General features: G+C 44.4%; 2 protein-coding genes across 4 annotated transcripts; both read left to right on the top strand.

Moving 5' to 3' along the window:
• The first annotated feature begins 1,029 nt into the window (after positions 1-1,029).
• On the top strand, positions 1,030-14,102 carry LOC120056182 (cysteine/serine-rich nuclear protein 1-like). Its single transcript, XM_039004413.1, has 5 exons — positions 1,030-1,239; positions 5,454-5,666; positions 7,712-7,986; positions 11,583-11,906; positions 12,086-14,102. The coding sequence occupies exons 2-5, from the start codon at positions 5,483-5,485 to the stop codon at positions 13,190-13,192; spliced, it is 1,890 nt and encodes a 629-aa protein (XP_038860341.1). The 5' UTR covers positions 1,030-1,239; positions 5,454-5,482; the 3' UTR covers positions 13,193-14,102.
• Positions 14,103-16,096: 1,994 nt separating this feature from the next.
• On the top strand, positions 16,097-26,873 carry LOC120056181 (Golgi reassembly-stacking protein 1-like). Of its 3 annotated transcripts, none has more exons than XM_039004409.1 (9): positions 16,097-16,272; positions 17,470-17,550; positions 18,863-19,066; positions 20,149-20,235; positions 20,372-20,502; positions 21,513-21,621; positions 21,958-22,099; positions 23,495-23,656; positions 23,896-26,873. In XM_039004409.1, the coding sequence occupies exons 1-9, from the start codon at positions 16,210-16,212 to the stop codon at positions 24,384-24,386; spliced, it is 1,470 nt and encodes a 489-aa protein (XP_038860337.1). In that variant the 5' UTR covers positions 16,097-16,209; the 3' UTR covers positions 24,387-26,873. The 3 variants fall into 3 exon arrangements, with proteins under 3 accessions (XP_038860337.1, XP_038860339.1, XP_038860340.1); XM_039004411.1 differs by lacking the exon at positions 16,097-16,272 and adding an exon at positions 16,415-16,658; XM_039004412.1 differs by lacking the exons at positions 16,097-16,272; positions 17,470-17,550 and adding an exon at positions 18,518-18,684.

The following is a 26,873-nucleotide window of genomic DNA, read 5'->3' as shown; positions in this document are numbered from 1 at the left end:
CTCTCTCTCTCTCTCTCTCTCTCTCTCCCTCTCTCTCTCTCTCTCTCTCTCTCTCTCTCTCTCTCCTCTTCTCTCTCTCTCTCTCTCTCTCTCGCCTGTCTCTCTCTGTCCTCTCTTCTCTCTGTCTCTCTCTGTCTCCTCTCTCTCTCTCTCTCTCTGTCTCTCTCTCTCTCTCTCCCTCTCTCTCTGTCTCTCTCGTCTCTCTCTGCTCTCTCTCTGTCTCTCTCTCTCTCTGTCTCTCTCTCTCCTCTCTCTCTTCTCCCCTCTCTCTCTCTCTCTCTCTCTCTCTCTCTCTCTCTCTCTCTCCCCCTCTCTCTCTCTCTCTCTCTCTCTCTCTCTCTCTCTCTCTCTCTCTCTCTCTCTCTCTCTCTCTCTCTCTCTCAAGGCAATATGCTGACAGCACCAGCTGAAACTGGTTTGTAAACATGCTGAGGCACAGGGTTAGTGACCTTTGAACTCAGAGACAGCAGACCCCTCCCCTCCTTTACCCCTCAGGAGAGGACTGTCTGCAGAGTGTGGGAGTAGAAAAACTACCTAGCAACAAGCTGACTAATCAACCACACTGTCAACATAATCTTGGTTTCATAATAACATGTATCAACTAAATTGTAATAGTATGAGTTTATTTAATATCATGACAATGAGAGAGAGAGACATTTTGTGTTGCACCTTTTAATCACACTATGGGTTTGGGGTAGAGTGTACCCCATGGCTTTCCCTAACCCAATCCATTACCTACCACAACTGTTTTCTGCTCTATGACCAATCCAATGAGCTGAATATGGAGCTTTGAAATCACAATGTCTACATCTGAGAAGGCAACACACACACATCATTAAACAGAACAGTAGGCCACTTATTATATCTCTCTATGTGTCATCGGCAAGGCATGAAGACATAGGCAGTGGCAGAATAGTCTATTATATTCTATCTGGACCGATAAGGTAATGCAGGAAGCTGTAGGCAGTAGCAGAACGTGAACAGCAGCAGGAAGAATTGTGTGTCGCTCCCCTTTCCTGTGTGACCGCCTGCGTCAGCGTCGCGCAGTGGGAGTTTTCCGCTGACGAACACACGGTTGATGTGCGCACTACACTACAGTAGGCTAGTCCAGAGAGACAAGAGAGCAGACACCGTCAGCGATCCAGTGCCACGGAGAAACAAAAACCTTGACGCGTTTATAAAACCGTCAAGTTAATAACTGATCTGTTGAATTTAGGAGATGGTGATCTCATATTCTTGGTGAGTAGCCTAACTAATGACCGTGTCTTTTGATCTGTTTAGTGGCAAAGCTAAAACATATTTCAACATCAGCGGTTTTGTAACCAGTCATTAATGCTGAGTGTTTGATAAGCCTCTTTGTGTGAGGGGAAAGTTGTCTTAAAGTTATATAAGAAGTAACAAAAAAGCGGACAACTATTTCATGTTTTTTTTATTTATTATTAGACTACACGAATGTCAAAAAGATAAGCAGAATAATACATTGTTTTTAGGCTTTAAGTTTGGTTTTGGTTGTATGAAAGCTATTTATATCGACAAAAATCTTTTGATCGTGTTTTCCAGTAGTTGTTTTGCTTGCTGTAGCCTAGTTGGGTCTTGTAATAGAGACCCCAAATAGCAACAGCTGAGTGTGACTAGCTGCTGGGCTGACCAGCACAATGTTTTCATTGTAAAGGCCTAATTACCGAACACATGAAGCTCGCGGAGTGACGAGGTCAGCGGCGGAAGTTGGGTCGCGTTTATAACGGGATGGAAGCCAAATAGTGAGGCAGTGGGTACTTAGTAGTAGTGGCAATTTGAGTAAAATATTGGTTGGTTGGTTGGTTGGTTGGTGTGTGTGTGTGTGTGTGTGTGTGTGTGTGTGTGTGTGTGTGTGTGTGTGTGTGTGTGTGTGTGTGTGTGTGTGTGTGTGTGTGTGTGTGTGTGTGTGTGTGTGTGTGTGTGTTGCACAGTGCTATGCAACACTGCAATTCAGGTATTTCTGCTGCTGTGAGTCATTGAATTATTTATATTAGTCACACACACACTCACGCACACGCACACACCCACCTGTACACTCACCATTAAATTTGACCTGAGTGAGAGGGGATGTCAAGGAACAGAATGTCTCTTGGAGAGATTTTCATAAAACTGCAGAAGAAAACCATAAGTCATTCTGAAACAACACACATATTCTATTTAAGCAATAAGGCCCGAGGAGGTGTGGTATCAGGCCAATATACCACGGCTAAGGATGGTTCTTATGCACAATGCAACGCGGTGTGCCTGGATACAGCCCTTAGCCGTGGTATATTGGTCGGGATACCACCATCCCAGAGGTGCCTTATTGCTATTGTAAACTGGTTACTAACATAATTAGAAAAGTAAACAAGTCATTTTGTCTCATACTCATAAATTGTCTGATATACCACAGCTTTCAGCCAATCAGCATCCAGGACCCAATTTACCCGGTTTATAAATAGACATATTGTAGTGCACCTTTTGCAATCACTACAAATGGATAATACAGTTAGTCATACAACCAAACATGAGCTGCTTCCTTCTCTGTAGAAACTGTGTGTTATTTATTTGAACACCAAGACAAATTCCTAGCAACCATGTGTTATATAAATGTTTTCAGTCTTCACTGCCTTGTCCTAGTTATATTTGTGAGTATGACACTAATTATTCCTAGTAGTACATACCTCTTAATTCTTCCTAGTACTACATACCTCTTATTCCTTCCTAGTAGTACATTCCTCTTATTCCTTCCTAGTAGTAGATACCTCTTATTCCTTCCTAGTACTACATACCTCTTATTCCTTCCTAGTACTACATACCTCTTAATCCTTCCTAGTAGTACATTCCTCTTAATTCTTCCTAGTAGTACATTCCTCTTATTCCTTCCTAGTAGCAGATACCTCTTAATCCTTCCTAGTACTACATACCTCTTAATTCTTCCTAGTACTACATACCTCTTATTCCTTCCTAGTAGTAGATACCTCTTAATCCTTCCTAGTAGTAGATACCTCTTATTCCTTCCTAGTAGCAGATACCTCTTATTCCTTCCTAGTACTACATACCTCTTATTCCTTCCTAGTAGTAGATACCTCTTATTCCTTCCTAGTACTACATACCTCTTATTCCTTCCTAGTAGTAGATACCTCTTATTCCTTCCTAGTACTACATACCTCTTATTCCTTCCTAGTAGTAGATACCTCTTAATTCTTCCTAGTAGTACATTCCTCTTAATTCTTCCTAGTAGTAGAAACGGGGGGCAAGAGTTCAAATGACTAGAGTAGAGAGCTTTTCTGTGACAACATGTTTTGTTTAAAGCCTCTACACCAGGTGTATTCAAGCTGAAGTACACAGACCCCTAGGAGTCCTACAGGGGCTTCTGCGAAAATATACAAATATAAAATATTGTTTTTTATATTTTAATGTTTTTCTGAATATCACTACAAAACAACTAAATTCAACTAATTTTGAATGACATATCTACAGTATAGATATCATCATAAAATCATCTTTCTAATGATGATACAACTTTTATTTCTCAACCTTTTAATATTAACTGGAGTGAATAACACTCACTGGAGTATCTGACAGGCTTTGAAAATGTACCCTTGAGTAGTTTTATGTACTTGGACATGCCTGTCTGCCAACACATGGCTAACCTTTGTTTAACCAGCTAAACACCTACTTGCAAAAAATGCATTTGGAGTTACTTTTTTTTTTTAACTGATAGGCCATGTCTTCTTATTTAACCATAGGTTAAAATAATGAAAAAAATGATTTCCCCAAATCTATTCATTTGAAAATGTTTATTTACTTCTCCTTGCCATTATCGTTCACAAAAATAAAACATGGGTAAAGAAATGTGCAAGAAAAGGTTGAAGACCATTGCTTTACTCTCTTGTATTTTACACTTTAAGTTAGAGTCCAGTTGAGCCTATTTAATTATGTATTTACAGTAGTATTCAACACAAGCTAAGCTTGTAATCATTAAATAGACCTGTATGTTGTTTGTTCTGTGTGGGCTTGGTTTCCACTGTACTCCCTGTTTCACTGGGGCCAAAATAGCCTGCTCTAGACATAATTTTCCCTCCGAAATATTCCGTCCTGGACTTCCTCCCTCCCTGTTTCCCAGCCCTCCCCGTTTCCACGTTTTCTTACTGAAAAACGTCCCAGGAATCACTGGAATGTTAATGACGAGAAGGAAAGAGAGAAAGAGCTCTTTTTTAGACTAGCCTGCAGTTTCCCTTGTATTTCACTAAAGCAAAAAAATTATTTTAGATTGCAATAGTTATTGAGCATGTTTATGACATGGGTTATCAATATCTAGGCTATGTAAGTTATCAATGGTTGTTGGATCATATGTAGGGACGGCTTTCATTAGTTTAAATAAGCAGATGTCCTCCTTTTAAAACCTGTCAAACCCGTACAGGTACCTCAGTCAAGGAATGAGGTTGGAAAATAACGATCCTACCCGGTGCTGTGTGTCACAATGAACAACAAAAGCAGTATCAGGTTACTCTGCTGTGTTACTCTGCTGTGGTTTTGCCCATTGACAACAAGACATAGATCTAATTTATTGTTGGCAGTTTGTGAAATGTTATTGGAAAGGAAAGTCCCAGTGATGTTTTTTTTGCATATGTCTTATGATACCTGTTTGACATGGAAATGTTGTGGGTGAAATTGAGCAGTGTGTATGTTACTGAGTAAATACCACACTTTGCAACTTTGCATGACTCAACCATGAGTATTGTTAAACTCTGTTTCCACCAGACTGATATTAGCTATAGTAGTCAGAAAATGCATTATAAATAACGTCAGTGTCAAAAGAAAGCTTGTGAATCACTGTTACACATTCAGTTATTACGGTAGGCTACTGATTCACCGAGTGAGTGGGCACGGCATTGTGTATGACTCATGGATATATCGGGGGCCCTGAAAATATATATTTTTTTTAAAAATGTAATCGACTTAATAGCAGGAGTTTCTGTGATTAATCACTAATTCAGAATTTGCTAAAATTGAGCTGTAATTCAAGGTTTTATATACAAAAACTATTACAAGGATATTGATGTCTTGATTTAGCAAAATCAGATACATTGATAAAGTACACCTTTTATTTTTTACCTCAATGTCAACTTGTTTTGACATCACATTGTTCTTTTTAGCTGTACAGGTTATGTATTTCAGATGTTTTCAGACAATACAATTCATCACGATAAAATACATTGTGCAATAAAATTACCAATAAGTTAACTTAAGTTAACTTTAACAGTTGTAATTGTTATACCTCAGTTTTCACGAGACATATAGTCAGCAAAATACGGTGCCTTAGAAAAGCTATTGCGTCACTGTTACACATCCATGTACTACAGTTAGTGAGTATTCATTCATCACCATTGCAGTATTAATGTGTATTGTTAATGTATATTCACCATCCTCTTTTACTGTTTTGTATCCAGGCAGATCGTCTAACCGCCCTAGAGAAGCCATGAGTGGGGTCCTGAAGAGGAAGTATTCCGAGGTAGAAGAGGAGGACCCTTGCTACTCCTCCCCTTCTTCCTCCTCCTCCTCCTCCTCCCCCTCCGTCTCCTCGGAATGGGAGTCAGATGAGGAGAGCTGCAACAGTGACAACCAAGACTTCACCCCTGCCTCACCTACCTCCCATCTACCCAGTAAGTCAATAAGAATGGTGGTAGCTACATTAACACATCTCAGAATGGTGTAGCTACATTAACACATCTCAGAATGGTGTAGCTACATTAACACATCTCAGAATGGTGGTAGCTACATTAACACATCTCAGAATGGTGGTAGCTACATTAACACATCTCAGAATGGTGTAGCTACATTAACACATCTCAGAATGGTGTAGCTACATTAACACATCTCAGAATGGTGTAGCTACATTAACAAATCTGTTGATGATCCATGTTATTTCAATCTTAAAGCAATATTTTGGCCAGTAGATCTCATGAGGAAACCCCTTGAATATATATCTATACAGTATGTCTATATACAGTATATGTTAATGTATATCATTTTTTTATGGTCATTGGTCAATAAACTTGCAATGAATATGTCTTATCTTTGAAATAAATGCAAAGCTACACTAATGTTATCAGAGTCACTGCTAGGGAGTGTATTGAAGGAGTGTCCCGTTATCACACTACAGCAGCTCAGTTAGAACCTGCTGGCAGCAGAGAACAGGCTTCTCTTTGAGGTACTGGGCTTTGCCCCTTTGAGTTGACTGAATCATTTGACTAAGCAATATGATGTGAATTACAGTTATCATGCTTAAGCTGCAAATAATAGGTTCATGTTATTTCATTCAAAGATCACTACAAACTCCAGTGACTCTGTTTTGCACTGTTTTGAATGGACAGCACATAGACACACGTCCCTTAGGTTCAACATAGTCTATTAGATTGTGGTTGATATTTTGATTTCATGGACCCCAAAAAAAAATATATATATTTCTATTTCATGTGGTAATTATTTTTTTCTCCAAACCACATTGAGAGTTAGATTCATTACAGGATGGACGTGAAATAGGTCATAAATAGTTAATCAATCACGAAACTACCATCTCTCCCCCACACAACTGCAAACACACTGTGTCCCAGTATGGAATGTCTCTAGCCAAAATAACAGCAGCGGAACTAAGCTGAATCCCAAATGGCACGTTCTTCCCTATGTAGTGCACTACTTTTGACCAGGGCCCTATGGCAACTTCTTCCCTATGTAGTGCACTTCTTTTGATCAGGGCCCTTATAGCTAATAGGGTGCCATTTGGGACATGGAATAGGTTACTACGTAGCTTGCTGAGCTGTTGTTTACCAACCTCCTCACTTTCGAGTTCCTTCTCCACTCCAGCATGTGTGAAGGTCAAACGACTCGTTATCATGAGGCCAAAATGTCAAATGAAAACAGCGACCTGATGGGTCATCAGTGACCTGATGGGTCATCAGTGACCTGATGGGTCTTTAACAGTCTCTTAGTAGTAGGGTGACTAGTACTTCTCACCAAACTGCAGAGAGGTTAGAGGGTCTTACTCTAATTATAAGCAGGGTCTCTTTCTGTCTGTGTTGAGGGAGACATTGTCTTTCTCTCTCTTCATTCTCTCTCATTTGCCTTCGGTTGTATTATTATAAACACTCCTTGGGGTTTTGTTTCTAACAGATAAACTCCCCTATGTTCAACTCTGGTGACCCAGTTGACAGTTGTTAACACTGGGTTGTAACTTGTAACCATTAACAGTTAAGTGAGGTAGCGTAGTCTGCCACCCAGTGGCGGCTGACAGAACTGCATGATCAGCACTTTTCGGCATACTTATTTTGTATTTATTTTTAATTTATTAAACTAGGAAAGTCAGTTAAGTACAAATTCGTATTTACAATGACGGCTTACCAAAATGCAAAAGGCCTCCTGCGGGGACGGGGGCTGGGATTAAAAATACAATAAAAATAATATATATAAATATAGGACAAAACACACATCACGACAAGAGAGACACCAAAACACTACATTCAGAACTGGTATGCAGTAGCTCTAACAAGCTGACATTGACAAAGGCATAGAATACACCAACTTCTTGTCATGACTCTAAACCCTGTTTCCTCTCCTCCTCCTCCTCCTCCTCCTCCTCCTCCTCCTCCTCCTCCTCCTCCTCCTCCTCCTCCTCCTCCTCCTCCTCCTCCTCCTCCTCCACCACCAACAGTCCGCTCCATCCTGAAGAGCCCAAAACTTTCCCATGACAACAGCGGCCATAGCAACAGCGTTGTCTTCAACCAGGTGACGGTGTTCCTGTTCCGGCGTTGCCAGGGTTTCACCAGCGTTCCGAGGCGCGGCGGTGCCACCCTGGGCATGGTGAGGAAGCACAGCGCCCTCCGGAGGTACACACTGGCAGAGCACACCCAGGAGAGACGAAGGAGGCGCAGGGAGAGACTCAGAGATAGACTGAGGGAGGAGAGGCTGGAGACACTCAGACAGAGAGTAAGTATTCTAGACTTCTAATCTACTAGTGAGCACTGTAGACCTCATTGCCCGGGCGGTTTCCCTTGAACCAGATTAAGCCTACCCCTGGACTAAAAAGCATGCTGTCCTGTGTTTGTCCCAGTCGAGTGCAAACTGACCATTCTGGTATAGTTTCTTGCGTCCCATTTGCTTAAATTAAAATCAAATCAAAATCAAATAATCAAATCAAATGTTATTTGTCACATGCGCCGATTACAACAGGTGTAGATTTTAGAGTGAAATGCTTACTTACGAGCCTCTAACCAACAACGCAGTTTTAAGAAAAAAATAAGTGTTAAGAAAGTATTTACTAAATAAACTGAAGTAAACAATAAATAAATAAAAGGACAATTAAGAAAAAAAATAAAATAGAAAAATAAATATTAATTAAAGAGCAACAATAAAATAACAGTAGCGAAGCTATATACAGGAGGTACCGGTACAGAGTCAATGTGGAGGCTATATACAGGGTATTACGGTACAGAGTCAATGTGGAGGCTATATACAGGGTATTACGGTACAGAGTCAATGTGGAGGCTCTCCTTTTCCTGTCATCCACTATCATCTCATTTGTCTTGATCACGTTGAGGGAGAGGTTGTTATCCTGGCACCACACTGCCAGGTCTCTGACCTCCTCCCTATAGGCTGTCTAATCTCACAGTAACTTAAACGTCATGTATGTGGGTCATTCCACCTCAAGAAGATGGGTCATTCCACCTCAAGAAGATGGGTCATTCCACCTCAAGAAGATGGGTCATTCCACCTCAAGAAGATGGGTCATTCCACCTCAAGAAGATGGGTCATTCCACCTCAAGAAGATGGGTCATTCCACCTCAAGAAGACGGGTCATTCCACCTCAAGAAGACGGGTCATTCCACCTCAAGAAGACGGGTCATTCCACTTCAAGAAGATGGGTCATTCCACCTCAAGAAGATGGGTCATTCCACCTCAAGAAGATGGGTCATTCCACCTCAAGAAGATGGGTCATTCCACCTCAAGAAGATGGGTCATTCCACCTCAAGAAGATGGGTCATTCCACCTAAAAAAAATATGGGTCATTCCACCTCAAAAAGACGGGTCATTCCACCTCAAGAAGACGGGTCATTCCACCCACCATCTCAGATTGTTCTGAATGTTTATGTTGTTAGAAAACAGATGAGATTAGCTTTCTTCCAACATTATTTTGTTGAAATATAATTTGAAATTAAGTTCAGGATGATTTTGACATGAACCATGAAAATGTTAATATAGGTACCATTGACTTGCATTGGATTTGTGCCACAAATGCAACAAAAAAAAAGTTAGCATTTGAAACAGGGGTCAGGTAAACAAAACCAAAGCATGGATTGCTGTCATACCTTGTCCATAAACTGGTTACAAGGTAAGGAAACCAATATGTAATTTTGTAATTCAAATGAACTATCCCTTTAACATTGAAATGGGGGAAGAACAGCACCATCTAGTGGTCAGAACCTGGTAATACCAGGACATAGGATGGGACAAAAACCAAACAACTTCAATGACTCCTTTCTGAACAGGGGGGACACATCATCAGAATCACTGAGAATACATAGGGTGAAGAAACAATAGAGTTGCAGCTCCATACTACTGGTCAGACATAGCAGCTCCATACTACTGGTCAGACATAGCAGCTCCATACTACTGGTCAGACATAGCAGCTCCATACTACTAGTCAGACATAGCAGCTCCATACTACTGGTCAGACATAGCAGCTCCATACTACTGGTCAGACATAGCAGCTCCATACTACTGGTCAGACATAGCAGCTCCATACTACTGGTCAGACATAGCAGCTCCATACTACTGGTCAGACATAGCAGCTCCATACTACTGGTCAGACATAGCAGCTCCATACTACTGGTCAGACATAGCAGCTCCATACTACTGGTCAGACATAGCAGCTCCATACTACTGGTCAGACATAGCAGCTCCATACTACTGGTCAGACATATCAGCGCCATACTACTGGTCAGACATAGCAGCTCCATACTACTGGTCAGACATAGCAGCTCCATACTACTGGTCAGACATAGCAGCTCTATACTACTGGTCAGACATAGCAGCTCTATACTACTGGTCAGACATAGCAGCTCCATACTACTGGTCAGACATAGCAGCTCCATACTACTGGTCAGACATAGCAGCTCCATACTACTGGTCAGCCATAGCAGCTCCATACTACTGGTCAGACATAGCAGCTCCATACTACTGGTCAGACATAGCAGCTGGTCAGTCATAGAGAACTGCTACTGTACACCACAGGCATCGTGGTAGTAGTTGGAGCAGAGTCAGTGGAACGGTATCAAATACATCAAACACACGGTTACCATGGTTTCCAGGTGCCCATTCCACTGGCTCCATTCCAGTCATTATGAATGAGCAGTCCTCCCCTCAGCAGCCTCCACTGCTGTACACTCGTTGTTGGAGTAGTTTGGGTGTGGGGGGGTCTGTGGGTGGTTGGGGTGTGGGGGGTCTGTGGGTGGTTGGGGTGTGGGGGGTCTGTGGGTGGTTGGGGTGTGGGGGGGGTCTGTGGGTGGTTGGGGTGTCGGGGGTCATTGTATGGTTGGGGTGTGGGGGGTCTGTGGGTGGTTGGGGTGTCGGGGGTCATTGTATGGTTGGGGTGTGGGGGGTCTGTGGGTGGTTGGCACGTGGGGGGTCATTGGGTCGTTGGGGTGTGGGGCGTGGGGGGTCTGTGGGTGGTTGGCGCGTGGGGGGTCATTGGGTGGTTGGGGCGTGGGTGGTTGGGGCGTGGGTGGTTGGGGTGTGGGGGGTTGGCGTGTGGGGGGTCTGTGGGTGGTTGGTGTGTGGGAGGTCTGTGGGTGGTTGGGGTGTGGGGGGGGTCTGTGGGTGGTTGGTGTGTGGGAGGTCTGTGGGTGGTTGGGGTGTGGGGGGGTCTGTGGGTGGTTGGGGTGTGGGTGGTCTGTGGGTGGTTGGTGTGTGGGAGGTCTGTGGGTGGTTGGGGTGTGGGGGGGTCTGTGGGTGGTTGGGGTGTGGGTGGTCTGTGGGTGGTTGGTGTATGGGGGGTCTGTGGGTGGTTGAGTGTGGGGGGTCTGTGGGTGGTTGGGTGTGGGGGGTCCGTGTTTTTAACTCATTGTTTGAAAAAAAGTTTGGTCCAAATCAGATATTAGGTATATTTATATTTATTTAATATTTTATGAATCCTATGGGCAATTTGGGTGCAATCAATTAGCTTTATATTTCAACAAAATAATGTTGCAGGATTGCTAATCTTATCTGTTTCTAACTATAGAAACGATTTCAGAACATTCTGAGATGGTGGGTGTCATGGCCTACTGAAATGACATGGAACGACCCAGATGGGTTACTGAAATGACATGGAACGACCCAGATGGGTTACTGAAATGACATGGAACGACCCAGATGGGTTACTGAAATGACATGGAACGACCCAGATGGGTTACTGAAATGGAACGACCCAGAAGGGTTATATCTTGTATTCCTCGACTCCCTTGAAAATACTCTAAAAGCATTTAAAAAGAAAAGTTAAGGACTATGTGTAAATATTTTATTTGAAGTAACTCTCTTCTCTCCAGCTGACAGCCAGTGGCATTATGGACCAGGAGGAGTTAGATCACCTCACCATCGACCAGGTGCCAGACGAAGACATCGAGACCCACCTTCCTGCGGCTGACCTTGAGGATGGGGAAGAGGATGGGGGTGACGGTGGGTTCCTGTACCCCTACGCTTCCCGCCAGAGACAGGCTCTACTCCGGACGGCGGGGGTGAGGCACATCGACCGGGAGGAGAAGAGAGAGCTCCATGCTCTGAGGAAATCCCGAGAGGACTGTGGATGTGACTGCCAGGGATTCTGTGAACCTGAGACCTGCGCCTGTAGTCTGAACGGGATCAAGTGCCAGGTGAGAGCCATGCAGATGTGACGGGTTTGATCCCTGGGCGTCTGATGAACAAAAAGCCATTTGGCAAAGAATGAGAATTCTCTCCCACACCTAGATCAGATGCAAACTTTAGTCATATAATGAGCTAAGATTTCAGTCATATAATGAGCTAAGATGAATGTGATTTCTCTCCGCAACAGATGGATCGCTCCAACTTCCCTTGCGGCTGCACCAAGGATGGCTGTGGGAATACTAACGGTCGCGTGGAGTTCAACTCCAGACGGGTCCAGACCCACTACATACACACTGTCATGAGGCTGGAGCTGGAGAGGAGACTGCAAGATGAGATATTAACCCAGAGGAGAGACCCAGAGGAGAACAAAGAAGAGCTCCAGGAGCTCCAGGACCAGGGGCAGCATCAGCAGGACAGTGCCCAGGAGGGGAGATGCCCCTTCGGGTTCACCCTGGAAGAAGAGGGCCTCCCTCTCTCCATCCCCACCACCCCTACCTTCCACTTCAGCTCTGAACTGTGTGAGGTTGGGGAGAATAGTTGCTGTAGTGACATGACCGACTCGTCCGGCGTCTCTGCCCAGAGCGAGGACTCCGACGTGGGAGGAAGCCCTCGAGAGCACCAGCCTCTCTTGGATGTGGACGATGGAGGTCTGGCTTGTGTCCTCAGCTTCTGTGACTCTGACAATGAAGACTGCTCCATGGGCAGTGAAAGTGACACAAAGCCAGAGGGACAACCATCGCCACACCTTCCCCAGTGTGTCAGCAGCTTCGACACGTCATACGGTCTCTGTAAAGACACCACAGCCACCCTCGGCCTGTCCAACGCACCCAGTTCACACACAGACAATACACAAAGGTACACAGAGAAGACACACAGACACACAGACAACAGCTGCAGCGGCGGTTCTTTCATGGCCGAGTATCAAGACGACAATGCCAACCAAGCGACGGCCCTGTTCGCCCACAGCCCCCTCCAGGACTACCCCAACACACCCTCTCCCTCCATAGACTACTCATCCAGCAGCTACATGGACCTCAGTCTCTCCTCTGACTCGGATTTGGAGCTCTTTGACAACTTCCCTACAGACTATAGCTCAGCCCCTCTACACAACTCATTCAAAGGCCACAAGCACCCTGACAACTTCCTTCATCTGCAGGTGTTGAGTTCTGCAAATGTCCCACAGTTCAACGAGACAGCTGGCACCTGCCTCCTGGAGTCTCTGATTGGCTTATCTGAACCAATAGAAACTCCTTCATTCACAGACAATCAGTTATTGGAGCAGGTAATTCAGTGACCAATGGGCTGAACTGTCAGGGTTCTGTGGGACCTGATTGGCTCATGGACATGGAAATTAGCCTAGAAGAACTTTAATATGTACAGTCTACAGTTTGTATTTTAATAAGATATTTGAATGTACAGTATGAGATATTTTATTCAGATTTATTAAATATGATGTTGTTGAAGAAGAGGCACATTATGGTTATTCATGATTTAGACAATATTATACATGAGCAAATATCACAAAACCCTAAATGTCATCACTACAAGATATAAAATGTTTCATGTTTCCTGATGTTCACGTTTTTTTGATGTGCTTTCCAGCAGTTATTTATAAATTATTATTCATTAAAAAAAAATAACAATGGCTTAATTAATTTACTTGAAGTACATTTTTTTTTAGCTGAGGGATTGTGTTGCTGGAATCACCATGAGAGAACCGTGAGACAGACAGACAGACGTGAGACATTCATGAATTTTATGAATTGTATTCATGTGAAGTTTTGTTTCAATCAAGACGGTGGCACAATATTCAGAATTACAACATCTAGCCGTTTATTATTAATTGTAGTACTACTACTGTGTATTGGCCTACATGAAATGATTTAGCTAAATGTATCGCTATTTATTTGTGTCAAAACGCCATAGTTTCTTGTATTGGAGATCCATCTCTCTCCTCCAACATAGGTAACTTATTTTTTTTCTTCGTTTGGCTTATTTGACAAACTTATTGCTTTGCAAAAATATCAATGGAATCTGATATGTGCTCCGTGTATTTATAAGAAAGTTTTGCATTGTCTGTCTTTTTAAGTTATTTTTAATGGAAATATATTAGCATTTACAATGTGTTACTGAATCTTGTATTTTAAAGCAAAGTCAAATCTTTTATCAATGAATAAACATAAATCTTTTGGAACAATGTTGAACAGAGAGCTATCCTTTTTTAGGCTACTGCATGTATGACAGAACAAAAAAAACACCAACAATGTGACCAACCAAACAGTCTTCAAAAACATCATCATTCCAGTTAAAATAATAAGGTAATTAGTGGAAAAAAAAGACTTGACAAGGCAAGAACAAGATGTATGTCAGGAGAAGTGCAATATTATCATAAGGAGATTTATACTTGGAATACAGAGGAGGGAAAAAGAGAGGCAGAGGAGGTCTAAGAAAGAGAGGGAGGAAGAGGGTGAGCTTGAGTTGATTAAAAAAACGAGATGATTTGTTAAAACAGAATGGTAGAAAGTATAAACAGAGTGAGTTGAAGACAGGAAGAGAAATGGAAATGAATGAGGGCGAAGTATCGGAGGTGGTAGGTGTGCTGAAGTTCTCGGAACTCGAGGCTTGTAGGAGTGAAGTTTTGGGAAAAGGTGGACCATTTGTGGTTTCATGGGTGGGTGAAAACAGAGTTAGGTGCTGTGGAATCGGTGAGGGTAACCAGAAGTGGTCTTGTGATTATTGATTGTGTTTCTGCTGGTCAGAGGGAGAAGGCGCTCCGTGTTAAACTAATGGGGGGGAAGAGATGTGAATTGTTTTGCTCTCAAGAAAAGGGCGCCATTGAAAGGAGTGATTACTGGGGTAGCGGTAAATATGAAAGCTGACCAACTGAAGGGGAAGATTCCCGGTGTTTGTGATGCCCGTCGTTTGGTGCGACGCAGACAGGGTGGCGAAACAGAAGAGTCATTGTCTGTTCTTTGAGTTTTGATGTTGGGTCTTTGCCCGACAAAGTGATGTTAGGATATATAGGTTTTCCTATAAGAGCTTTTGTGCCAAACACATTACGTTGTTACAGGTGTCAAGCTTATGGGCATGTGGCAGCAGTGTGTAGGAGGGAGATTCCTAGGTGTGAGAAGTGTGCAGAAGGGCATGAGACAAAGGAATGTGTAGCATTGGGGAAAGTAGTGGTATGTGTTAATTGTAGGGGTGCCCTTGGGGCTGGGGATCAGAAATGTCCCATGCGAGAGATGCAGGTTGAGGTTCCCAGCGTTCGAGTAGTGCAGAAGTTGTCATATGTTGAGGCAGTGAAGAAAGTAGAGGAAGATGGATCAAGGGGCAGAGATCCTGAGAGGAGTGGTGTGAGTAGTAGATCTGTACCAGTACAGAGGGATAAACCAACAAGTGATATATGTTTCATAAAGATTGGATTTTTAGCATTTATAACAATGGTTATCAACAGTACTGCAGAGATGGAACGTAAGTCACAGAAAATAGAGGTGGTGGTGGCAGCTGCAGAGAGGTATTTGGGTGTGCGAGACTTGACATCAGAAGAGTTACTGTTACAATGCTGAATATGTGTATGTGACTAATAAACATTTGATTTTAAGAATTACAGGCTGTGTTAAGTGTTGGTGTCCCATTCTTTCAGGCTGTTGACCTGACGTATTTTATTTATTTGTATTTATTTAACTTTTATTTAACTAGACAAGTCAGTTAAGAACAAATTCTTATTTACAGTGACGGCCTACCAAAAGGCAAAAGGCCTCCTGCGGGGACCGGGGCTGGGATTTAAAAAATTATTAAAATAAAATAAAATAGGACAAAACACACATCACAACAACAGAGACTCTACATAAAGAGAAACATAAGACAACAACACAACATGGTACAAACATTATTGGCCATAGACAACAGCACAAAGGGCAAGAAGGTAGAGACAACAATACATCACGCAAAGCAGTTACAACTATCAGTAAATGTCCAGTAGGACTAAATAGATTTAAATAGTGGAGTATAATATAATTTTAATTTTTTATTATTATTATTTATTTATTTTTGTGCGTGTAGTGTTAGATGGTAGGGTATTTGTTGTATTTATTTATTATTTTGTTCCAGTAAAGTATAAGTGTGTTATACTCCAGTCTAGCAGGTGGCAGGATCGTTGCTCTACATGTTGCGTGGTGGTCGGTGTCACCAGTGTGCGACTAGTCTGGTCTGATATAGGAGATCGCCAATGACAAGATGGCCACGGAGCATTAGTGGAATCTGTCAACTCTTTCAGCTACAGTGAAATTATATTTTGTGCTTTCTATAATAATGGGTTTATCACAAAGCACCGGCGCGTCGGAAGGAGGAACAGATGGATACCACGTCCACGGGGTAATAATGGGTCTTTATTTTATTGCACTTCTTATGACGCTGCGTGTAGTTCTTGACGGTAGTATACAGAAGGCATACAGGGGTGTAGTAGCCGGATAAGGCCTGCCGAAACTGATGAGGTGGCACTGAGCTAGCTACCCTTTTGGCGCACAGACAACACAACGACCCCTTTTGGCGCACAGACAACAAACGACCTCACATTGATTTACGAGATAAAATAATCGATCATAATAACTCTGTGTATAGTCTGTATACGATCGCTTTCTATTTTGTATGAATGAGCAACCAGGCCCTCTGGCTACAATGTAACAACTTAAACCAGTCGATGTAGCTACTGTAGATACTAGGCCAAGCGGTGACCAAATGACAACAACAACATGTTAACGGTGACACCTTTTCATGCATGCATTTATATTATAAATGTATATAGCTACACGAGATAACTATATAGTAGCTTAGTAAACTCAGCTCCGTATATGAAGTTGACTTTACTCATCTAGCTAACGTTAGCTAGATAGCTGCTTTAGTTGTGCCATTACATTCGCCTGAGAGGAACATTTTGATGAAACCGTCTAAATTCGGCCTATGGGACTGCTGCCAGGGTCGGTATAATTTGTGAAACGTTCCAACAGGAATCTGTTCCAAAAATAACAAGGTTGCCAACAAATGACGCATACAAAGTTGTATAGCGGAAGAGTAAGATAACTGGTAGGGAGTGGGCAATTTAGTTACGTGTTTCACTCACCACGTTTATTCCAAAAAATGTCTATCCTCACTCTGGTAGCCTATGGACAAACATTAAGAATAAGCTATATATGATGAGTTGATGCCTATTCCCCAGCTAATTAGCTAGGTGAATTGATCATTCTACTTTCTATGCGTTGTTTGTTGGCATCCTTGTACTTTACGAAGTTTCTGGAACAGTATCCTGTTGGAAGGTTCCACAAATTATACCCACCCCTGCTGCTATCTGCAGAAGCCACATGTTGCACAACAGCATAGCTGAAATGCATACAATACTGCACAACACAGCTTAATTAAACCACTATATGATCTACTATTTGTTGATCAACAGTACTTGTTGTGGAAGTGGTAGATTTACATGTTAGATATTGCTGAACTGTCAGAACTAGAAGCATAAGCATTGGATTAAATGGTTGTGTTTTGTCTTCCCATGTCCACGTTGTGATCTGATAGGTGCAGGAGAATTCCCCTGCAGAGAAAGCTGGGCTGGAGCCTTTCTTTGACTTCATCCTCTCTCTAGGAGACCACAGACTGGTGAGTTAGTCAGATTCATCCTCTCTCTCTAGGAGACCACAGACTGGTGAGTTAGTCAGATTCATCCTCTCTCTAGGAGACCACAGACTGGTGAGTTAGTCAGATTCATCCTCTCTCTCTGGGAGACCACAGACTGGTGAGTTAGTCAGATTCATCCTCTCTCTCTAGGAGACCACAGACTGGTGAGTTAGTCAGATTCTTCCTCTCTCTCTAGGAGACCACAGACTGGTGAGTTAGTCAGATTCATCCTCTCTCTAGGAGACCACAGACTGGTGAGTTAGTCAGATTCATCCTCTCTCTAGGAGACCACAGACTGGTGAGTTAGTCAGATTCATCCTCTCTCTCTAGGAGACCACAGACTGGTGAGTTAGTCAGATTCTTCCTCTCTCTGGGAGACCACAGACTGGTGAGTTAGTCAGATTCATCCTCTCTCTCTGGGAGACCACAGACTGGTGAGTTAGTCAGATTCATCCTCTCTCTCTGGGAGACCACAGACTGGTGAGTTAGTCAGATTCATCCTCTCTCTCTGGGAGACCACAGACTGGTGAGTTAGTCAGATTCATCCTCTCTCTAGGAGACCACAGACTGGTGAGTTAGTCAGATTCATCCTCTCTCTCTAGGAGACCACAGACTGGTGAGTTAGTCAGATTCATCCTCTCTCTAGGAGACCACAGACTGGTGAGTTAGTCAGATTCATCCTCTCTCTCTAGGAGACCACAGACTGGTGAGTTAGTCAGATTCATCCTCTCTCTCTAGGAGACCACAGACTGGTGAGTTAGTCAGATTCATCCTCTCTCTCTAGGAGACCACAGACTGGTGAGTTAGTCAGATTCATCCTCTCTCTCTAGGAGACCACAGACTGGTGAGTTAGTCAGATTCTTCCTCTCTCTCTAGGAGACCACAGACTGGTGAGTTAGTCAGATTCATCCTCTCTCTAGGAGACCACAGACTGGTGAGTTAGTCAGATTCATCCTCTCTCTCTAGGAGACCACAGACTGGTGAGTTAGTCAGATTCATCCTCTCTCTCTAGGAGACCACAGACTGGTGAGTTAGTCAGATTCTTCCTCTCTCTCTGGGAGACCACAGACTGGTGAGTTAGTCAGATTCATCCTCTCTCTAGGAGACCACAGACTGGTGAGTTAGTCAGAGCATTGTGATACCATCTTCTATATTTCTACTATAAACCTTTGAATAATATAAAATACATTAGATACTCTGTTCAGTTCCTCTATCTAATCTATCACACACAAGCCCCACCCACGTGTTGTACATTACCAACATATTTCCAACTGACAAACTAACTTGTGTCCAGAACCAGGAGAATGACATGCTGAAGGACCTTCTGAAGACTAACGTGGAGAAGGCCGTGATCATGGAGGTGTACAGCACTAAGACCATGAGGCTGAGGGAGGTGGAGGTGGTGCCCAGTAACATGTGGGGAGGACAGGGACTGCTGGGGGCGTCTGTCAGGTTCTGTAGCTACCAAGGAGCCAACGAGAACGTCTGGCATGTGCTGGTGAGAACTTACCTGGCTGTCGATGATGCTACGGTTAGGTGGTAGTAGATAAACGTACACACGGCTACAATTTCAAACAACTAGGTATTGTTTTATGGCGTGATCTGTTGTCTGTCTCTGTCTGTCTGTCGCTGGTCTGTCTGTCTCTGTCTGTCTGTCGCTGGTCTGTCTGTCTCTGGCTGGTCTGGTCTGGTCTGGTCTGGTCTGGCTGGCTGGCTGGTCTGGTCTGTCTGACTGTCTCTGGCTGGTCTGGGCTGGCTGGCTGGCTGGCTGGCTGGCTGTCTGGTCTGGCTGGCTGGCTGGTCTGGCTGGACCTACTTGCTGGCTGGCTGGCTGGTCTGGCTGGCTGGCTGGCTGGCTGTCTGTCTGGTCTGGCTGACTGTCTCTGGCTGGTCTGGGCTGGCTGGCTGGCTGGCTGGCTGGCTGTCTGGTCTGGCTGGCTGGCTGGTCTGTCTGTCTGACTGTCTCTGGCTGGTCTGGGCTGGCTGGCTGGCTGGCTGGCTGGCTGTCTGGTCTGGCTGGCTGTCTGTGTCTGTCTGTCTGTCTCTGGCTGGTCTGGTCTGGCTGGCTGGCTGGCTGGCTGGCTGTCTGGTCTGGCTGGCTGGCTGTCTGGTCTGGCTGGCTGGCTGGTCTGTCTGTCGCTGGCTGGTCTGGTCTGGCTGGCTGGCTGGTCTGTCTGTCTCTGGCTGGTCTGGTCTGGTCTGGCTGGCTGGCTGGCTGGTCTGTCTGTCTCTGGCTGGCTGTCTGGTCTGGCTGGCTGGCTGGCTGGTCTGTCTGTCTCTGGCTGGCTGGTCTGGCTGGCTGGTCTGGCTGGACCTACTTGCTGGCTGGCTGGCTGGTCTGGCTGGCTGGCTGGTCTGGCTGGCTGGCTGGTCTGTCTGTCTCTGGCTGGTCTGGCTGGCTGGCTGGCTGGCTGGCTGGCTGGCTGGCTGGCTGGCTGGCTGTCTGGCTGGCTGGCTGGCTGTCTGGTCTGGCTGGCTGGCTGTCTGGTCTGGCTGGCTGGCTGGTCTGTCAGATCCTACATGTTGTTTCACATCATCATCATCAACACATCATGCTGTTCTGCGTGTTATTTTCTCTAGGATGTGGATGTGAACTCACCAGCTGCGTTGGCCAGCCTTCAGGCCCACAGTGACTTCATCGTTGGAGCAGACCAGGTGTTGCAGGATGTGAGCCTAATCATTCACGTTCTTAACGTTTTTAAAGTTGTTAACTCCGTTGGCTAGGTCGTTGCCTTTTAATTTAGTGGGAAAATAACCCATTGCAATAAACAATTGGCACTGTGATCTCGGTGTCTGTCCTCAGTCGGAGGACTTCTTCTCGCTGATCGAGACCCACGAGGGGAAACCTCTGAAACTGCTGATCTACAACACAGAGACAAACGCCTGCAGAGAGGTGGTGGTCACACCCAACGGGGCCTGGGGAGGAGAGGGGAGGTGAGTGGGGTTACCTTACCTGGGGTTACCTTACCTGGGGAGGAGAGTGGGCTGACTGGGGTTACCTTACCTGGGGAGGTGAGGGGAGGTGAGTGGGGTTACCTTACCTGGGGAGGAGAGGGGAGGTGAGTGGGGTTACCTTACCTGGGGAGGAGAGGGGAGGTGAGTGGGGTTACCTTACCTGGGGAGGAGAGGGGAGGTGAGTGGGGTTACCTTACCTGGGGTTACCTTACCTGGGGAGGAGAGGGGAGGTGAGTGGGCCGAGCCCTACCTGGGGTTACCTTACCTGGGGAGGAGAGGGGAGGTGAGTGGGGTTACCTTACCTGGGGTTACCTTACCTGGGGAGGTGAGTGTGCTGACTGGGGTTACCTTACCTGGGGAGGAGAGTGGGCTGAGCCCTACCTGGGGTTACCTTACCTGGGGAGGAGAGGGGAGGTGAGTGGGCTTAGCCCTACCTGGGGTTACCTTACCTGGAGAGGAGAGGGGAGGTGAGTGGGGTTACCTTACCTGGGGTTACCTTACCTGGGGAGGAGAGGGGAGGTGAGTGGGCCGAGCCCTACCTGGGGTTACCTTACCTGGGGAGGTGAGTGGGCTTAGCCCTACCTGGGGTTACCTTACCTGGGGAGGAGAGGGGAGGTGAGTGGGCTTAGCCCTACCTGGGGTTACCTTACCTGGGGAGGAGAGGGGAGGTGAGTGGGGTTACCTTACCTGGGGAGGAGAGGGGAGGTGAGTGTGCTGAGCCCTACCTGGGGTTACCTTACCTGGGGAGGAGAGGGGAGGTGAGTGGGCTTAGCCCTACCTGGGGTTGCCTTACCTGGGGAGGAGAGGGGAGGTGAGTGGGCTGAGCCCTACCTGGGGTTACCTTGACCTTACCTGGGGAGGGGAGGTGAGTGGGCCACTAGGTTTTACCTGGGCTCTCTCTCTCTCTTCTCTGAGGTTATTCTGTACTGCCTAAATGGCAAGGCTCTGAAACATCAGCAGTCTTAACTGATATTTGTTTGTTTTTTTAGTTTGGGTTGCGGTATCGGATACGGCTACTTGCACAGGATCCCATCCATGTTTCCCTCTCTACCTGAAGATGACTCCACACCAGCGATCCCCGCCAATGGATACGAAGAGGTATGGATGGGCTCCTTGTGTTTCACTACATGTATGGGAATGAGACGGAGGGAATACCACTTGTACAGTAATGACACATGAATCTACAGGCCTGCTAGTGACGAGGCTGACCGTTACCCCATTACAAGGCTATCATACATGCTTATGACATCATAATGCCGTATTAAACTTGGAACTACAGGTGTCTACAGATGGCGACAAGGCAGCAACAAGCATGTTGCCCCCCCCCCCCCCCCCCAGGCACATTTACAGAAATGTTCATTGATGTGCATTGTCCCTGTGAAATGAATGAATTAATAAATAAACTGTTATGGGTTGTTTCTGTGTGATCCACAGGTGTCTCTGATGGTGGGTCAGTCCGGCCCACGCCGGGGACAGGGAACAGAGATAACAGACCAGGATAACAGACTGGAACAGATCACTCTGCAGGAAGAGGACAGTCCTCTACCTCCACCCATACAGGGTGTCATGGATCCAGGTGGGTTGACTGATTGGTCGGTTACAGGGAGTCATGGATCCAGGTGGGTTGACTGATTGGTCGGTTACAGGGAGTCATGGATCCAGGTGGGTTGACTGATTGGATGGATCCAGGTGGGTTGACTGATTGGTCGGTTACAGGGAGTCATGGATCCAGGTGGGTTGACTGATTGGTCGGTTACAGGGAGTCATGGATCCAGGTGGGTTGACTGATTGGTCGGTTACAGGGAGTCATGGATCCAGGTGGGTTACTGATTGGTCGGATCAACCCTACTCCTCAGCCAGAGCATCCATTGTGTGCTCTGAAAGCTAAGAGGGCGAAACACTCTGAATTTACGAACAGACAATCTGACGAACGCCCAGGGCGCTCTCTGGCACTCCAGAGTGAATATACGAACGCACCCTAGATCATTATAGAAACACATATTCAGCCAACACATATAAAGCCATATATGAAATAGGAGTTCATTAAATGTTTGTCTATTTGTTTGGGGGGGCGGCAACAGCTACTCGTCCTTGGGTCCACACAACACAACACAATTATACACAGCCAGAAACCAGGACTCTGATTACTATGTCTGCCTTTACTGTTCGTCTTCCATGAACTCTGTGCTGTGACCTAGTTTGCTTTGTTTGGCCCTTAATAATAATAAATCTGTCTTTCTGTGTTCCTCTAGGTTTCTGAGGTTCTGAATCTGTCTTTCTGTGTTCCTCTAGGTTTCTGAGGTTCTGAATCTGTCTTTCTGTGTTCCTCTAGGTTTCTGAGGTTCTGAATCTGTCTTTCTGTGTTCCTCTAGGTTTCTGAGGTTCTGAATCTGTCTTTCTGTGTTCCTCTAGGTTTCTGAGGTTCTGAATCTGTCTTTCTGTGTTCCTCTAGGTTTCTGAGGTTCTGAATCTGTCTTTCTGTGTTCCTCTAGGTTTCTGAGGTTCTGAATCTGTCTTTCTGTGTTCCTCTAGGTTTCTGAGGTTCTGAATCTGTCTTTCTGTGTTCCTCTAGGTTTCTGAGGTTCTGAATCTGTCTTTCTGTGTTCCTCTAGGTTTCTGAGGTTCTGAATCTGTCTTTCTGTGTTCCTCTAGGTTTCTGAGGTTCTGAATCTGTCTTTCTGTGTTCCTCTAGGTTTCTGAGGTTCTGAATCTGTCTTTCTGTGTTCCTCTAGGTTTCTGAGGTTCTGAATCTGTCTTTCTATGTTCCTCTAGGTTTCTGAGGTTCGGTTCTGAATCTGTCTTTCTGTGTTCCTCTAGGTTTCTGGGGTTCGGTTCTGAATCTGTGAAACTGTTATATTGATGCAGCCTCTTTGTCGTTGTCTGTTTCATTTTTATCTTGAACTACCTCTGTGCTCTGCCAATGCTTTGTCTTTTTGCCTGATTCTGAATCTGTGACTCTGTGTTCCTCCAGGCTTCTCTGAGTCTGAGGTGGCTATGATGGCCCCTGACCCATCAGAAGACATGGCTGATCGGCTGGACCTGTCCGTCTCGTCCATCGACATGACCGGCACCTCTCTGGCCGTACACGAGGATGTGCATGAGGAAAACCACAGCAACAACATCTCCGGCATCGGTAAGTTAACAATAACTTGGAGCTTATTGAAAGGGAAACAAGGTGTTTGTATTTTCAATTGGTTGCCGTGTCAAAACAGTTTCATGACAAGACAAGCACACTGTTGATATTTATTGTCACCATGTGAAACGATAGACCCTTATCAGTCAAACACAATTTTTTTTATACCGCTGCAACCAATTTGTCCAACAATGAATCTCCGTAGTCCCGACGTTGACTGTCTCTCTCTGTTCGTACAGAAGAGCTGGGTGACAGTGAGCTTCCTGAGACGCCACCAGAGAACTGGATGGAGACTGAACCTCGGGAGTCCCTTATCATGCCCACCGACTCACAAGACCAAGCTTCCGAATCCGCTGGATCCCCTGACACAGTTGTGGAGGCTCCATTCGCCCCTCTTGTTGATGCTTCTCTCCCAGACCCAGACATCACCTCCTGCCCTCCCCTGGACCTCCTACCCCAGGACCAGCTCCAGCCAGAGCCCCAGGCTGACCTCCTGCTTCAGCCCCAGGTAAGTGACATCTTGGGGGACTCACTCACTCAGGAGGACGTCGCATTGGATGGAACACCACCAGAGCCAATGGTAGAGCCTGACGTCATCAGCTCACTGGAGCAACTCTCTGTGGAGCAGTCTGAAACCGCCGCAGCGAAACACCACCGTGACGACCACGAGTGTTGCCATGACCACCACCACGAGCATGAGGTCAGCAACCAGGAAGTGGAGGAAGAGTAGGTTTGTGTGTTTCTTGCCGGGTCTGGTCACTGCCTGAAGAAACACTCGCAGAGATACTGAGCAGTCAAACATGGGGCATTTCCAGAACGCTGGTTAAAAGACCTGGGGTGATGTATTGAGATGAGACACTAATAGAACCAGATAGAAATGTCATGAATTTAACTGACACGGTTCCCCAATTTTATATGATGACGATGGATGTCTGTTCTATACTATACATTTCTATCTGAACAGGCCTCTGTTATGAGTGATGGCGAGCGTACAGTCTACAGTTGGTAAGTTTTTTTTTTTTTTTTTTTTTTTTTTGAACGACTGGTTGGATGGTTCGAAGGGTCACGAGACAGATCATGATAGAAATAATCAGACATACATAATAGCTCACTTGTATTTTTGGGTGTAGTATCCTGTTACAAGTTCAGCTTAATGCTCCGATTAGCCATAAGGGTTCCAATGTAATGTTATGAACATTTTGTAGTTTGTTTTAGTGTAAAAAAAAACAAAAAAACATTTTTTTTAAATTATTGTTTTGGATTTCCTAAAAAAAAAAAAAAAAAAGTGATGGAATGCCCGTGTAATAGATCCAAAGATAATTACACACACAGATAAATACATTGTTTAACTACGTTATAGAATTCACTACGACAAACCGGTGATGTATAAACTTAAAGCATAGTTGCACCTTTTTTAATATTTTATTTGTGACAACACAACTTTTTTTTTAGTCCTGTAATTCCACTATTCCTGTTGAAATACACTACTTGACAAATACGAGTGGACCTCATAGACCTGGGTCTAATACATTCAAATACTTGAGCTGCGCTTGATTTAGTTTGCCAGTAGACTTGCATGGCCCTCCTTCCAAATCCCGTCTCGTTGACTCGAACGTGAGAAGCCTGGGCTTCCGAGGTTAGTTTGCCAGGCACAATGGAGTAGTCACAAAAGTGCAAACTTCAAGCTAAATTAAGCGCATCTCAAATGTATATTTTTACATACGTACTTGACCCAGGTTCAGTACCTCGTGACATCTATATAATCAAATCGGGTACAGCTTCTTTTTTTGCTCTTTAAAAAAAAAAAAAGCCTATCATTTGGAAGGGTTCAAGGTGAACCTTGTAAAGGCCGTCATTGTAAATAAGAATTTGTTCTTAACTGACTTGCCTAGTTAAATAAAGGTTAAAAAATATCCTTCGCACTTCAGCAAACAAAGGAGCAGCAATGATTTAAAAAATCATGTGAAGAACTTACCAAGACAAACTTCCAAACGGACTAGAAAGGAGGTGGAGCACTCCACACAAAAATGCTGACTTTTATTTTAGCTCACTTTAATCCATTGTACAGGATGAGAACAGGTGACGTCTTCCTTGGTTACTGTTATAGGAATCCATGTTAAATTAAGTTAAAAATATTTGGAAAAAGTCATTGTTTTTAAAGCATCAAATATAGCCATTTTTGTTAGTTTTGTGTTTACAAAAGAGAGACATTTTTGAATGTGGGATCAGGTTGTAGTTTTTAGTTCTTAAACTCAAGAAAGTTGAATCTTTACTTAAGAGGGAGAGGTAGACCTGTTTTCAATAAGTTACAGTGCATTTATTTGTTGGCCGATATAATTGTATGGATTTCTGTAGCGTAAGGGTCAGATTCAATCCGATCGCGTTTTGTCGGCTATGTACCATTTATAAAGTCAATGTTCCTGTGTTCGCAGAGACCGCATTCACCAACGATGCATATGTTGGCTCAATAGTAAATTACCTTTTGAATGTCAAGCGTGCTAAATCTCAAATCTACCGAATGATCGGATTGAATCCCAGCCTTTGATGCGGTGCATTTTATTTTTACACAGTGTCATTTTATGGATTTCTGTACACCCTAGGTGAAAGGTCATTATTTTGTAAACATACAGTAGGGAAAGTCTCTCTCATTCCTCCATGTTACCTCTTATCTGTGTCGTCATTTTTGTGATCTATGCAATTGTCAGCCATGTTTGTAGTTTTTGTGACTTTCTTTTGCTGTAGGCAACATACTGTAGCCATCATGGAAGTCATCTGTAAGCTGGAACCACAGACAATACAGTATCAGGGCTGGGGTCAATTCCATTTAAATTAGTCAGTTCAGGAAGTACACTGAAATATCCAATTCTCTTCAATGCTTTCTGAATTGACTGGACTTGATATTGAATTGACCCCTAACCCTGTGCTGTAGCTTCTGATTAAATAGTGACACTACTGTTGTTAGTTTAATATAAATGCTTTTCTGTAAGGGAAGGATTCTTTTTGGTCTTCTTTTTTGATTTAGGTTAGGTACTTAGTTGCGAGAAATGAGGGGAGGGGAAAGTATTTTATCAATGAATGGAGAGTTTTTATTGTTACGAATGAGTGCAAATGAAATTCTGATTGTGAAAATGTATGAATATTCTCTGTAAAGCTTCTGATGCAAAAATGTAATCACTACTAGTCACTGGAACAAAAAAAATAAAATGGTCACAATTTA

The sequence above is a fragment of the Salvelinus namaycush genome, chromosome 11, assembly GCF_016432855.1.
Source record: "Salvelinus namaycush isolate Seneca chromosome 11, SaNama_1.0, whole genome shotgun sequence".
In the NCBI taxonomy this organism is placed as follows: Eukaryota; Metazoa; Chordata; class Actinopteri; order Salmoniformes; family Salmonidae; genus Salvelinus; species Salvelinus namaycush.
Note: the sequence above shows the minus strand (reverse complement) of the source record. Positions and strands in the feature narration are given on the sequence as shown.

Bases quoted from the DNA above. Each gene is read 5' to 3' on its own strand.
- LOC120056181 (XM_039004409.1), top strand. From the start codon at position 16,210: ATGGGTTTATCACAAAGCACCGGCGCGTCGGAAGGAGGAACAGATGGA. The intron at 20,503-21,512 runs GTGAGTGGGGTT...TTGTTTTTTTAG, and splicing joins GCCTGGGGAGGAGAGGGGAG to TTTGGGTTGCGGTATCGGAT. The intron at 22,100-23,494 runs GTGGGTTGACTG...GTGTTCCTCCAG, and splicing joins ACAGGGTGTCATGGATCCAG to GCTTCTCTGAGTCTGAGGTG.
- LOC120056182 (XM_039004413.1), top strand. From the start codon at position 5,483: ATGAGTGGGGTCCTGAAGAGGAAGTATTCCGAGGTAGAAGAGGAGGAC. The intron at 5,667-7,711 runs GTAAGTCAATAA...CACCACCAACAG, and splicing joins ACCTACCTCCCATCTACCCA to TCCGCTCCATCCTGAAGAGC. The intron at 7,987-11,582 runs GTAAGTATTCTA...TCTTCTCTCCAG, and splicing joins TGGAGACACTCAGACAGAGA to CTGACAGCCAGTGGCATTAT.